This window comes from Melanostigma gelatinosum (genome assembly GCF_949748355.1).
Source record: "Melanostigma gelatinosum genome assembly, chromosome: 11".
NCBI lineage: Eukaryota > Metazoa > Chordata > Actinopteri > Perciformes > Zoarcidae > Melanostigma > Melanostigma gelatinosum.
The window spans coordinates 25,926,315-25,941,134 of record NC_136644.1 but is presented as its reverse complement, the minus strand read 5'-3'; the positions used below and the strand labels follow the sequence as shown (position 1 = coordinate 25,941,134).

General features: G+C 43.1%; 2 protein-coding genes across 2 annotated transcripts in view; both read right to left on the bottom strand.

Annotated features, from left to right (window-relative positions):
• LOC306784803 (B-cell receptor CD22-like) overlaps positions 1 to 14,820 on the bottom strand; it is a 32,881-nt gene that overhangs the window by 13,472 nt on the left and 4,589 nt on the right. The window lies entirely within an intron of this gene.
• LOC306784808 (uncharacterized protein) lies at positions 1,668 to 4,856 on the bottom strand. The gene is made up of 5 exons (XM_079278939.1): positions 4,731 to 4,856; positions 3,762 to 3,852; positions 3,587 to 3,647; positions 2,867 to 3,051; positions 1,668 to 2,754 (listed from the first exon to the last, which is right to left on the bottom strand). The coding sequence occupies exons 1-5, from the start codon at positions 4,774 to 4,776 to the stop codon at positions 2,682 to 2,684; spliced, it is 456 nt and encodes a 151-aa protein (XP_079135065.1). The 5' UTR covers positions 4,777 to 4,856; the 3' UTR covers positions 1,668 to 2,681.

Genomic DNA, 14,820 nt, shown 5'->3' with positions numbered 1-14,820 from the left:
TCTGTTGTTTTTTCTTCGTGTAAAACGTTCTGCTGCCGTCTAACGGAGAAGCTTCATTATCATTCGTCTTTATTGAAGAACGACTCAACACCAAAACTATTTCTTTCAGTTGAAAATTGGTCTCCAGGAATGTTGACGGACTCAAATTGGTATTTTAGTGCAAACCTTCTGAAGTCTACATGTTCTTCATAAATATGCACGTGACTTCCCTCTATGGGTGAGACCTGCTATTGCAGTTGAATATTGCTGTTAGCTGATCAGCAGCCAGGTGACGGATAATGATGCATTGTAGGTATTTTACCGTGAGCTCATTTTGTGCAAAGAATAATAACAACCGTAGTTATGCTCGAGTTGTGTTTGTCACGTCAGCTAAACATGGATCTAGTGTATGACGTCGCGTCTGCTCCAGCACCGAGACAACCAGCAGAACACCTCCACTACTCCAGCATCCGCTTCACCCAGAACCAGGAAGAGGCCCTCTACTCCAACATCAGGCCCGCTCAGCCCCACAGACAACCCGAGGAAGAGGAGGAAGAGGAGGAGGAGGAGGTCGAATACACTGATATCAACACTGACGATGCCAGGAGCTCCCCGCGGTGAGCTGCACGGTTTATGATTATATTTAAATACACATTGGGTTAGAAACTTGTCATGTTTTAATTCTCCGTTCACAGAACAAGACGTCAAGAAGACGAGGAGGATTCATCTGCTCTGTACAGCACAGTCAACAAATGAACACAACATGGATCTGTTATTTATTAACGGGGTGTTCATGCATTTAGAAAAACAAAAAAAGAAACGTGGAGTTTATTAAATACTTGTTTGTGTGCTCTGTGTTTCTGTTTGGGTTGCTTGACCCAAATTACATGGAGGCTAAATAATAAAAAGTGTTTTTCATTTCTTTTTTATAATTTGGGTGAACTGAGCCTTTAACTCACAACAATATATCAGCATGCTACAATACATCATTCATGTGTATTGAGAGGATAAAATACACTTAAAATACAGTTAATATTCGTGTTCATTTGTCAAAAGTTGGTTCATTTCACAATATTTATGTTTTGTCATATGCTCAACAAGAAGTAATGACATCACACACGCAAAAACAATGTCATAATAAAATACTGCAGAAGTTAAAATATTGGGATAAAATGTATAATTGTGTGTAAGTATTTGTTGGCTCCCTGAAGTACTCATTGAGACTTTTCAAGCATCAATGCAGCTCAACATCAAACATTCTTAGATATCCGTTACAGTACTTGCAGCCGTTACTTCTGCGGTGAGAGCAGCTGTGCGTAGGTGAGAGGGAGCGACAGGTGAGTGTTGCGCCTGAGATGAAGGCACGTGACTGCACCTGCGGGTGGGAGTGGCTGTGTGCGCTCGTTACCGGACGGTCGGTAAACCGGCTGTGGACGGTGGAGACGCGCAGGCGGCGGGTTGTTGTGCTGAGGAGGTTCGTGGTACCGGGGATGGAGGAGTACCGATGGCCGCTCTCCAGACTGTTCACGACGGTCTCCTGCTGCTGCTTAATATTTAAAAAATACCATCAACACATTTCTGAGAGAAGATGAGGATTTATTGATCCCAGGGGCAGAAATTCACATGTACAATTTGATGCAAATACATTTTTTTGAATGCATGATTTTTACTTTTAGGTCAGTAAAATATGTAAATACTTCCTTCACCACTGATACTACTGTCGTAGTAAATCCGTTAGCAAGACATGCTAATGCTTGCAGCCGACATTAGCACACAGTTCAATTCTGTCCTTGCACTGTTTCTCTGCAAACTCTTGAGATACCGAGTATCATCTTCACTGAATCCAACACTTGACCTTCTATAGTTACCATGGCTACGCTTTTTAAACGCTCTGTCGCGTTTCTATGCGCCACTTCATCTGCTGAGAATCTTGACAGACCGCGAAACGATACAAATCAGTGCAATCAAATGAATTTAAATAACTGCAGCCACAGGAGGAAAACAGTGTGAAATAACTACGAAAAAACATTTTACGGTGCTGAATTCCAAATTTAGAGAATATTTATGATTGAGAGATTGGCTCCACGTGGCTCTCAACATGGCGACGATGCTGAACCACTGCTGACGGAGCTGACAGAGCTGACAGCTTTTACCTGAGGGGGAGCCGGACAATGGTCGCTACGCTTCCATGACGTCTCCTCAGGTTGACATGACTCCACGATATCTTCACATACACAAGAGTTGTTTGAAGCTATATTAATGCTCTGAATGTCCAATTTGTCACCTTTAACTTGAGAGACGAGTATTTAAACAAAACACTTACTTGTGATGCACCTGAAGTAACAATTAAGAAAATGAGCAAAAGAATATTGGCAATATTTGACAACAACAAAACAGATAATTCATCTAAAAAGAACAGCAGAGCAGAGAGGAGTAAAGACCGTTTACAGAGAAATGTACTCGATAAGATACTTTTCTAGAACTGGCAGTAAGATATTACTCCTTAGTAACATTTTTAAGCTAATTCTGCATTAGAAGGCTATTTATAGATTACAAGCTGACCACCCATTGGTTCACTGATACTAGTTCTCTGCTGGACGGCTTAACGATGGTTAGTACAGTAAGTCAAACCTAACATTCATCCGTGTGTGTTTAATCTGCTGAAACACTGTAAAGTAACAGACCACAGATCCGTGACGTGTTCATACTCGTGGTTGTTTGCTGACTGTGCTGTACAGTGCAGATGAATCACCCACAGCTTCTTGACATCTTGATCTGTGAATGAAAAACAGTAACGCTCACAATATTAACTAAGAACAGGTTCAAACAGCAATAAAAGCAACGACCGCTGCCAACGTCGTGCAGCAGAGACATTGAACAGACTCACTCGTTGGCAGCACCGGCGCTCTGAAAGTTGACCATCGTGTACTCCACGTCCTCCTCTTCCTCCTCTTCCTCCTTGCGTCTGTGGGGCTGAGCTGGCCTGATGTTGGAGTAGAGAAGATCTTCCTGGTTTCTAGAGTAGCTCACGCTGGTATAGCAAAGCTCTTCCTGCTGCTCCGCTGGTGAGCTCTGCACCAATAAACAAGAGTGTTAAGCAAATATTGGATAAGTACAATCACCTTCAACGAATTCATTGCAAATCAAGCAAACACACTTGCTCTTGTCTTCAGTACTGACTTTCCATATGTTTCTGAAATGTTTGCCACTCACTTGCTGTCTTCCATCTTTACAGTTCTGCCATGTTTACCTGATAAACTGAAGTAAATGTTTTCATAGTAATAAATGTAGAGCAGCTGTTCAAAATGGCAGCGACATCTAGTGTTTACACTAAGACGGGCAATGTGCACACAGTGTCATTTATTAGAAATATGCCCAAAACCAAAGTCTAGTTTATTTCTAAAAAATCATCGTGTGTCATTTGAAAAACGGGCAGCATGGCTCAAAGGAAAACCAGGGTGTGACATGCACATACAGGTTCATCATTTTGGAAATGAACAGGATGAAAGTATCCAAATAGGGACGTAAAGACTTGAAGAAGACATGATGACTATTCAAAGGAGTTTTAAAGTGAAGTCTTTGAGACACCTGAGCTCTTCTTCCTCACCTGCGCGCTGTTGTCTGGTCCGTCTCCAGACTGGCTGGTTTGTGTCGAGGACCTCTTTCTTCTGGATCGAACAATAAATGAACAAAGATATGAATCATCAAATTAAGTTTGTCAACAACTGAGCGATTGTAAGATGCATGACTGAATATCATCACAGTGAAGCTGAACCGCTCACCTGATCAATAGGAAGGCAGCGAGGATTATGATAGCCAGGAAAATAGCAGCGGTTGATCCAACAGCTGCTGTTGTCAATGAACCTGGAACCACTGATCAAACAGAACAATTAGAAACGGATCATTTAAAATAAAATGATATTCAGACAGAAGCATTCTAAATAAAGATGTGTAACCTCAACTTTTGCTTGCTTTTCTTGCCCCATAATGTGAAATGTATCTTACAAGGTTACAACGGTTTTATCTGTCATTGTACGACAGGGTTGCACATCGAAATTTAGATTATAGTCCAAATTTGCTAAATAGGAAAGAAAACAATCAACAGCAAACTATATATTATATATGGAAGATGAATTAAGGAGTTACCAACAGGACAAAAACAAGACGTTAGTGTAACAGAACCTCTAGAACCTCAGGATCTGCTCTATGCAGATGATAAACTGCTTTATCCATTTGTGACTTCCAGGGCGAGTGTGACGCAGTTGGGTTCACAGCATAGAAATAAAACGAGTAGAACGGACATTCACATTCGAAACAACGTAGCTGGAAGGTCAGACCGGCGGCCATTTTTATGTGCACCGTTGCCTTTGCGACTGTTGTGGCGCGCTAACTCCAAAACAAACTAAACAGAATCACATGACTCACTGAGGTTTTAGAGTGACAACCTAACTACCCCCCCCCCCCCAAAAAAAGAAATACACTCTTGTTACAGCGTAAGAAAGCACATTGCTATCAACGGATGAGTTATTACAACTCTGCTTTGGTCATTTTCTGTAACCAGTGTAACATTAAAGCATGGTGGCATTAACAAACAAGCTAGCTAACTAGCATATAGCTGACTAGTTAGCAAGCTTGCTAATTCCAACATGCTTTAATGCTACACTGGTTACAGAAATGAGCTAAAGGAGGCGTTTGCTGAACTGGATTGTTAAGATAATGTCGAAGTGAATACCCTTCATAGTATGATTTACCTGCTACAACAGTCAGGTGTAAGGTGGAGTTACTACGTCCTCTCATGTTCACGGCTTCACAGGAATAACTCCCACTGTGTTCAGCTCTGAAGTCAGTGATGTTGAAGATCTGTCCTGATGCTTTTGGTGAGTCTTCATCCTCCTTGTACCAGGTGTAGCTAGCTGCTGGGTTAGCATCACTGCTACAGGTCAGAGTCACTGAACTGCCCTCCACTATCTCAGCAGAGGGACTCACTGACACAGAGGGAAGCTTTGGACCATCTGGAGGAGACGTGTTAACAGAGATTATTCTCGGTAAAGATTGTGTTCAAACAGAAGAACAAGTGGTATTTCAATAAAACCTGTGAATGTTTGTGTGAAGCAGCATTTCAGACTTTGAAGGTGTTCTGACAAATGGATGTGTGACGGTTTGAATCTGGATCCCAAAACAGAATAAAACCCTAAAATGTCCTGAAGCTGCTCAGTGAATTACAGCAGACTGAATGTGAAGCAAGTAGAGCTGAAGAAAGTAGTTATGATCAGTGAACTCTTCTCCTGCAAACACTGGACAGATTTAAGATGTTTGTTATCTTTAATAAACTGTTTCACTCACATTTCACATCAATAGAGATGAATTCAGATCTCTTCGTCCTCAGCTGGTTCTCAGCTCTACAGTAATACTGTCCAGAGTCAGAGGACTGGATGGAGCTGAAGACGAGCTGAGGTTCTCTACTGAGCACTGATTGGTTCTCCTTGTACCAGGTGTAGCTAGCTGCTGGGTTAGCATCACTGCTACAGGTCAGAGTCACTGAACTGCCCTCCACTATCTCAGCAGAGGGACTCACTGACACAGAGGGAAGCTTTGGACCATCTGGAGGAGAAAGAGAATAAACATACTTAAAGATTATAATATGTTATCATAGAATATTTACCATTTAAATGAATATTTCAGTTCGTTTGTTTCAGACTGTCTCTATTATGTATCACAGCAGCTGTCCAGAGTGCTGATCCTGGAGCTGTCACAGGTGAGACTCCTGCTGGTGTAAAGTGACAATAAGAAGCTTTCATCATCTGTGATGTTCAACAACTCCACACGTTCTTCTCTTTAGATGCTGCTTGTGTCCTTAGCTGAGTCTGTCCTCTCACTTCCAGCTGTTGTAGGGAGTTATTGATTGTTTCTTCACCCAGCTGGCAGATCACTTCTAGTTATGTTCTGGACATAATTCAGCTGAGTCAGCTAAACACACTGTATGAAAATCATAGTATTTTATCCAGTTTCTTCTACGAGTTCTAGTTTTTCTTTTGTTTCTTTTCATCACATCATTAATTCATAAATACAGAGCTGTGTCTACTTTAAGACTTAGAAGACTTCAGTGTGTTTACAGCTGTGATTATAATTGTATTCTTGTGTCAGTGTGTGTGTGACACTTCTACATGTAGACTGAGGGGCCAGGGATTGAACCACCGACCCTCTGGTTAGTGGACCACAGCTCTACCTCCTGAGGAATGTTGTGCTTCATACTTTTGGTTCCTCTAAAGTCACATACAGTGTCAGTCTGGTGCCGCCATATGAGATGTTGTTGAACCTCCACAGGCTGCCACAGTGGAGTAAACTTACACACTGAAGGAGAACGCTGATCCTCATGTTCTGTTACAGCACAGGAATAGCTGAGTGCAGAACCATAGACAACGTAAACAGAATATGATCCACTGTAGATATTCTGTCCATTCTTGTACCAGAAGTAGTAAGGACGTGCAGGCAGAACACAACTGCTGAGACACTTCAGATACGACCTGGTAGAATCATATCTGCTCACCTCCACCTGGAGACCTGGAAGTGAGAAGAAGGATCATAAATGTTATTTTATTAAACTGTCAACATTCACACAAGACTTTTATATTCTAGTTCTCTAGATGTTGAACATTTGGAGATGATTAACATGTGAATTAAAATGTTACCTGTGACGGACACAGTGACTCCAGGTGAACCAGTATATTTCCCACCTTGTTGGTTTGTTGTGAACCTGAACTTGTACTCAGCTGAGTCGCTCTCTCTCAGGTCTCTGATCGTCAGAGTGCAGACTTTCTGAGAACATCTGTACTTCACACGACCTGAATACTCAGAGTCTGTTGTCAGATCCACAGGTTCACCATCTTTCTCTTTAGTAAACCAGAATCTGTTGCTGACATCACCGTGCTGTATTCTAGATGGGAATGTGTAGCTGCATTGTATTTCCACTGTTGATCCTTTTACAGCACAGACCTCAGTAGCAGTGTAAGTCACTCCCCAGCCATCCTGACTCTGTATCACTGAAACACAGAGCACATCAGGAACCACAGTCAGACTCAGAGCGACATCAGAGGACACACTCTCATGAGCAGTGAAGGAAAGAAAGAGTCAACGATCGACACATGATCTCTGCAGTTGGAAGGAACAGCAACGTATTGAACCCGTCAACTCAAACACAGTGAACAAGATCAAACAGCAGAAGTTTAAATATGAGAAGGGTGCAGTTCATGAGATAAAGAGTCTTCTTTGCTCTGTGGTTCTCTGTCTGTGGTCAGCTGCTGCAGAGTGAATGGAAACTGTAGAGAAATGCAGAACACTGAGGAGTGAGAGAACAGTGTGAAATGTAGAGAACAGATCACTGACAGTCAGAAGTCGACACAAACACAAACTTCAGATGTGAATTCAATTTACAAAAATGTAATTTGTTTTTCTAAAACCCCAAAACCTGACTTTGCAGCATCTCTGGCCCCAACTTACAACATGTCACTCAAAGAGACACCAACCAGGAAGAGACTCAGAATGAATAACAGACTCTCAATGTGGTCGAACGATTAGAGGAAGTTCCACAGAGAGATCATGTTAATGTGCGTACAGCCATTACTTTCATCCACATAAACACAACTTTACTGTCTTTAATGGAGCACGATTCTTCAGTTCATACAGTTGATGATGTTCAGGTACAAGTGGACAGAGATGCTGCTGCTGTTAAAAACAGCTCAGTGTTGGTCGTCCTGTAAACACTTCAATCTAAAGAAAGGAAAGTGGATGTTGCACCACATTTATAACATCAGATCTGTTGATGAACTGAAAACACAGCTTCCTCTGTTGTCCTGAGGAGCACTAACGGCCTCACAGTATAAATGTAGATGTACAGTACCTCGTACAGAGAGAAGGAAGACAACAAATCCAGCGGCTGCTGCTGTTGAACTCATAGCTGCTCCTCTCTGTTAAATCAGCAGATCAGAAACACTTCATGTCAGTAAGTCACCAGAAACATTTCTACTTTAAAAAGGAGCGTGTTGTCTTTGAAGTCAGCTTGTGTCTCCTGTGATTGGTTCAACGCTGCTGTTCAACACTGACCTGGCTTCCTTCCTCTTTACACTATTAGTGTGCATGAACACACTAATGACTGTAAACCCTCAAGTTGAAATGAAGAAATCATTCTTGCTGTTGTTTTGCAAACGATGCATGAACTTCTTGAAATGATGTTGTATACAAATGACAGTAAGAGAGTCAGTGTGTGTCTCTGACACAATTTTAGGAAGAATTACAACTTTTTCTTTCTCATATTTCATGTCAGGTCAAATGTATTAAGAGCTCCAGTCTAACTGGGATACTGGACACAGGTAAAGCACTGTGGTATGTGAGGAAAGTGCACAGAAGTTTGAATCAGTGTGGAAAGCTGATGTTATGGTGAGGTCTGCGTCTAGCACGTCAGCGCTTCCTGTTTCAGCTTTGAGAGGTCGTCTAATTCAAAAGAACATCTGAAGTAAATTTAATCATAGAACAACCCAGCAACATGAAACGAGCTGTGTGAGGCTGCACTGAGGCACAGTGGTGCTCTAAGCTAAATGCTAATGTCAGCATGCTAACATGCTAACAATGCCAAAATTAGCATTCATATCTGTGTTAACAGGCTAACGTTTGGTAATTAGCAGTAAACACAAAGTAAAGCAGAGGGTGAGTGTTGCATTTCATCATAAATCAAAGTGTTTGACATATTAAATTTTAATTCAGGAGATCAACAAAGTCAGTAGGATTCATCCTCAAGGGACCACGAATGTCCATACAACTTTTCAAGGCAATCAATCAAATAGTTGTTGAGATATTTCAGGGAGGACCGACTGTCGACGTAGCCGTCCCTAAAGTCGCTGACTTACAGAACAACAGGGCCGTAACAGCGAATGTAACACTAAAAGTATTGTTAAGAAATTCAAGGAGGTAAATACAATTCTTTGGGTAGTAACTGAAATGAGACTTCGGAGTCTAGAGCCATGCTAACATTAGCTAAAAAACAATGAAAATGCTAACATACTGTTCAACATGCATACAATCTTAGTTTAGCGTGTTAGCATGCCAACCGTTGCTAATTAGCAGTAAACACAAAGTACAGCTGAGGCTGATGGGAATGTCATTATTTTTCAAAAACTAAAGTGTTGGACAAAATTAAAGTTTTTATCGGATCATCGCGCCAGAAGATGAATTCATCGTCGCTGTTGAGCTACTTCAACAAAGATCAAAAATCTCAACCTCGTGGTGGCGCTACAGGAAACATCTGAAACATCGGAAGTCAAGAGGATGCGTCGTTTGGAAACCATGAATGTCTGTTCAAAATGTTACGGCAATCCACCCTGCAGTCTGTGAGACGTTTCAGTCCGGACCAAAGTGGCGGATCGATCGACCGATAAACAGACTTCACGTTGCCGTCCCTAAAGCCACAACGCTAGCAGGGCTAAACTGCAGTTACCAGTTCTTGGTTGTGTGCCTCCGCCAACCAACCAAGTTACTGTTTACAGCCATGTCCGTCCAAAATGGCATCACGTCGTCATTTTATGCTCTTAGACATTGCTGTGAAGTTGTCATAAACAGTGACCTTAGATTGCTAAATTCAAACAATTCCTCCTTTGAGTCCAAGTGGATGTTTGTTCCAGATGCAGTAAAATTCCCTCCAGGCGTTCCCGAGATATTACATTCACAAGGATGGGACGAACGTGGGCTCACATTGACCACCAAATTAGAATCATTTCATCCGTGAGTCCAGGTGGACCTTGAAGAAACTCCCTCCTGGGGTTCCTGAAAAATCGCTTTCACAAGAAGGAGACGGACGTTGGCCTACGAACGTACAGACAGAAGACAACACGTCTGTATAAAAACAGCAAACCATGAAGTGTGAGACCAAGACACATTGTTGAACTTTTCTTCTCACCTGTGAGATGCTGTTTCGTCTCAGTCTGAGCTCACGCCGTTGATTGGGAAACCCGTATCTTGTTGATAGGAGAGTGAAAGAAACAAATCATTGAATTCATCAATGTTTGTATTGAGCCGACGGCTGAATTATGAGAATTCGTTGATATGATTATAGTGATGCTCACCTAATCCACAGGTAGACAGAGATGACGATGAGAAACGGGAAGAGAGCGAGTGTTCTTCCGATCCTTGATCTCGATGCACCTGTAATCAGATAGAAGCACTGATGGTTCATCACCGAGTCTTTGAGTCCAAAAGATGGCTGTTCAGGTGGTTCATGTCATGTTAAGTGCAGTGAAAGACTCATGAATACCGGCCAAAAGAAGCAGATGTAAGGTGGAGTTACTACGTCCTCTCATGTTCACGGCTTCACAGGAATAACTCCCACTGTGTTCAGCTCTGATGTCAGTGATGATGAAGATCTGTCCTGATGCTTTTGGTGAGTCTTCATCCTCCTTGTACCAGGTGTAGCTAGCTGCTGGGTTAGCATCACTGCTACAGGTCAGAGTCACTGAACTGCCCTCCACTATCTCAGCAGAGGGACTCACTGACACAGAGGGAAGCTTTGGACCATCTGGAGGAGACATATCGGTAAATATTGTATTCATTTTAGCATGCATGGTATACACAGACTTTTGTAAAATGGGGAATACAATGAACCTTGTTAGTCACTTGACTCACACTGGACATCTATAACTAGAGATGAAGAGTCGATCCATCCATGTTTATTCTCAGACTTGCAGTAGTAGATCCCTCCGTCCTCAGAGCTGATGGAGGTGAAACGATAGATACCTCCTTCTCCATGAGGACGTGTTTGGTCCTCCTTGTACCAGGTGTAGTTAGCTGCTGGGTTAGCATCACTGCTACAGGTCACAGTCACTGAACTGCCCTCCACTATCTCAGCAGAGGGACTCACTGACACAGAGGGAAGCTTTGGACCATCTGGACATGCATAAATAAATAGAAATAAAAATAATTGAACTGCAAGTTGCACAAATGCTACATACATGTGTGGCATATGTGAAATATAGGAAAACAACCTTTTCCTGGCAACTGACCAATGTATGTTCCTTTATAAATTGGAGATTTTACTCACATTTCACATCAACATAGATGTATCTAGACGTCCTCCCCAGCTGGTTCTCAGCTCTACAGTAATACTGTCCAGAGTCAGAGGACTGGATGGAGCTGAAGACGAGCTGAGGTTCTTCACTGAGAGGACGAGGGTCTGGACTTCCATCCTCCTTGTACCAGGTGTAGTTAGCTGCTGGGTTAGCATCACTGCTACAGGTCACAGTCACTGAACTGCCCTCCACTATCTCAGCAGAGGGACTCACTGACACAGAGGGAAGCTTTGGACCATCTGGAGGAGAAGATATGAACACAAATCAACTTTAAGATGAGAATACAATTTATATATATGTCGTGTTTTAATTGTTAATTTAAGTAATTAAGTTATAGATGATTACAGATTGTTTGTGTTACACATCACATCAATGAATCTTTTCATGTTGAATTCTTAAGCAGCAAAATTGAATTTGCGTTGAACTGTAAAACTGAAAACCAATACATACAATTTTAAAAATATCAGATTTTCTCTCTTTTGGGTCAAATCAATGAGGTTGGTTGATGAACTACAACGGTTGATCAGTGCAAACATGTAAAAGGTGATCTCGTTGGGTGTTTCTGTCTGTTACCTTGGATTAACCAGATAACATCATACGAAGCACACAGTAAACTCACACAGTGAATCAGAGCGGGACTCCTCGTGTCCTCTGAAAGCACAGGACACGTTGTCTCCGGGATAAAAGTCATCTGTGAAAGTAGAAGTTTCCTGGCTCGTGTTTTTCTCTCCGTTCTTGAACCAGACGTAGGTCTGGACGATATGAATGGTCACTAACTAACCACAGACATTAAGACAGTTAGCGTGGATCACTGGTGATCAGCTCATCTGTACCTGTGACGCTCACAGTTGTAGCAGGTAAACTGCTCCTCCATTCAAAGCTGGCTGTGTTGAATGTGAAGTGGTACTCGGATGAATCTCTCTCTCTCAGGTCAGTGATTCTCAGAGTGGAGCGTCCTCTCTCTGTGTCAACGACCTGAACGCGACCTGCATACCGGGAGTCTTCACTCAGGTCCTCAGGTGGTGTGAGATACCGCCTCTGCTGATGATCAGAACTGAACCAGAATCTAGATTCAACATCATCTTCATGACTGTTGTAAGTGCAAGAAATGTCCACCGATGAGCCTTTGGAGGCGCAGATGCTTCTGTCAGCGTACGTCACTCTGTTGCAGGTCTGACCCACGACACCTGAAATATACAATATCATCTTTAATCAGCAGTTACAACGACATCTTATATTGTGTTAACACAGAGCAGGTAATAACCTGACAACACTGACCTCAGTCACATCACAGTGTCTGCTCTGTGAACACAACGCTGTAAAAAGTGAACTACACCTGTGTTTTTACATGGGCTGTTCTGTGATTGACACAGCAGGTCTTGTGTTCCACTTTTTACAGCGGTCAGTTCGAGTCCCTCTCCCTCTTGCTAGATTGTGTTTAGAGAAGTTTCAGAGTCGCTGTTTCAAAAAGGAGATGTGGATTCACCTCAGAATACTATGTTGGTGTTGTGAGAATAAATAAGACAGCGTGTTCGACTATCTTAAGTTCTAAAGTTTGTAGAAGACGTGTTTACAGTGTCGATACTTGTAAGAGCCATGTTATATTGTTAACAGTTCTGTTTATTTTATGTTTATTACAAAAGCGTGTTATGCTCTTTAAAAAAGGGATATATTTTTGTTTATTTTCCTTTTCATGGAATAAACTACTTTTAACGCACTACGAGCCTCATCACTGATAGCTGACCATGGAAGGTTTAGCCTGTGAGAGCGCGTACGTTGGACATGGTGGTCTACACGAGTCAGAAAGAGAGAAAACCTGTAAACACACACATGCAGTGATGGCACAGTGTGGGTTAAACGCTCCACTAGATGCTGCTCTGTTAGAGGAAGACTGTAACTCACACACTGAAGCAGAAGGGAAGTCCTCGTATCCTCTGACAGCACACGAATAGCTGTCTGCAGGATCAAAGTAGTCTGAATATGAAGGAGATGTTTCCTCCACAACTCTCTGTCCGTTCTTGTACCAGATGTAGGAGAGACGATCGGGTAGATGACACGTGCAGCGACAAAACAGCTGAGCCCAGGTGGAATATGATCTCCTCACCTGCAGCTGGAGATCTGGATCTGTGAAGAAGAACAAACATGCAAATACACAACAACAAACACAGATGGTGAACATTGGTAGGAAGTGTTACCTGTGACGGATAAAGTGACTCCACCGGGGACTCGCTTGCTTCTGAACTTGAACTTGTACTCAGCTGAGTCGCTCTCTCTCAGGTCTGTGATTCTTAAAGTGCAGGTGGTCATATCGCAGTAATACTGCACGCGACCCGCGTACTCCGAGTCCTCTCTCAGATCCACGGGTCCTTCTTCCTGCATTTCAGTAAACCACGATATCTTCTCCATCGGGACAGAACGTCTCTTGGCTGCGGGTGTCTGTCTGCAGCGTATGTCCACTGTGGATCCTCTCACAGCGCAGATCTGAGCAGAGACGCAAGTCGGCCCGTTCCCGCATCGTGCCGCTGTAACGCAGAGCATCACCAACACGTTAGAAACCACAGAGTCACCATAGGGCACATCAGATGAATGACTTTCATCTGCAGTGAAGGTAAATGTGATTTATGGAAACGAGAAAGAAAACGCAGAGAAAGAAGTGCTGAGTTGTACAGGGTGCAAAGCAGGGGCGGACTGGCCATCGGGGATACCGGGGGAATCCCCGGTAGGCCGACGGGGTTTGGGCCGGTCTCTGACATCGCCGGCCCGACTATATTATATGCTTCACAGAACACGTTCAATTGACTCGAATACCGAAAGTCAATAATCAGTGAAAACTGCATCAACAGTATAATCTGACATTATACTACTCCTCGCGATCCGAGGACGCCATAGCACGGCTGGACACGACGGTGCTTTTAAAAACTTTTCTCCATAACCGCGGTCTGCGCCGTGCGCTCGTGCCGGGCGACGGTCGGGGCGGGGCCGCGGAGGTGCGAATGGCCGCCGTAGACCGGCGAAATACAGGGGCGGCTTTACTGTCACGGCGTCCATGAATCGAGAACTTCTTACTGGAACTGAAACGATGTACTGGGATTAAATTCTTTGTCAACAAAGAATTTGGTAAGTGACAAACTGCGTTTGTTTTTTTACATCTGCAGTAACGTTTTTATGACTAATATTTGATGGCTCGTGCTCTTGTGTGGTGGAATGCGTGGATCCGCTGCAGGTCTGCTGGATTGATGTGCTTTGTTGTCATATGAATATATGTGACTGGTTCTTATGACTTTGTGGCTGTCATTGTGTTAATTACGTTGATTTGACTATGCGAGTTACAAAGCGAGCTCAAACGTCTGGCACGACAGTGGGATAGGGTGAAGGCATCAGTATTTGAGGAGTACACAACCAAGACAACAGAAGCCGGGCCGGAGGATGCTGAAGATGAGGCTGAAGATGAGGCAGAGATGGTTTACAAAAAGTGCTCATCTTGCAAGGACTGTCCAATCTGTTGCTACCGAGTTCTGAAGCAGTACAACCTCCTGACAGATGCATAGCACATCATAGGCCTTGCATACAGGTTCCTGATTATCCTCTCTGTCACACAGGTAGCATGCGAGCGAAGCTTTTCGATGCTGAAATATATCAAAAACAGGCTCAGGAGCTCGCTCTCTCAACAGCACCTGGAGGCTTTTATGTTGATGGCTACTCAGACAGATGTTTTGCAGATGCTGGACAG

Excerpts from the sequence above, each read along its gene's own strand:
- LOC306784808 (XM_079278939.1), bottom strand. The coding sequence starts at position 4,776 with ATGAGAGGACGTAGTAACTCCACCTTACACCTGACTGTTGTAGCAG. Across the intron at positions 3,648-3,761 it reads GCTGCCTTCCTATTGATCAG|AAGAAAGAGGTCCTCGACAC; the intron begins GTGAGCGGTTCA and ends TGTTCGATCCAG. Across the intron at positions 3,052-3,586 it reads GACCAGACAACAGCGCGCAG|AGCTCACCAGCGGAGCAGCA; the intron begins GTGAGGAAGAAG and ends TTATTGGTGCAG.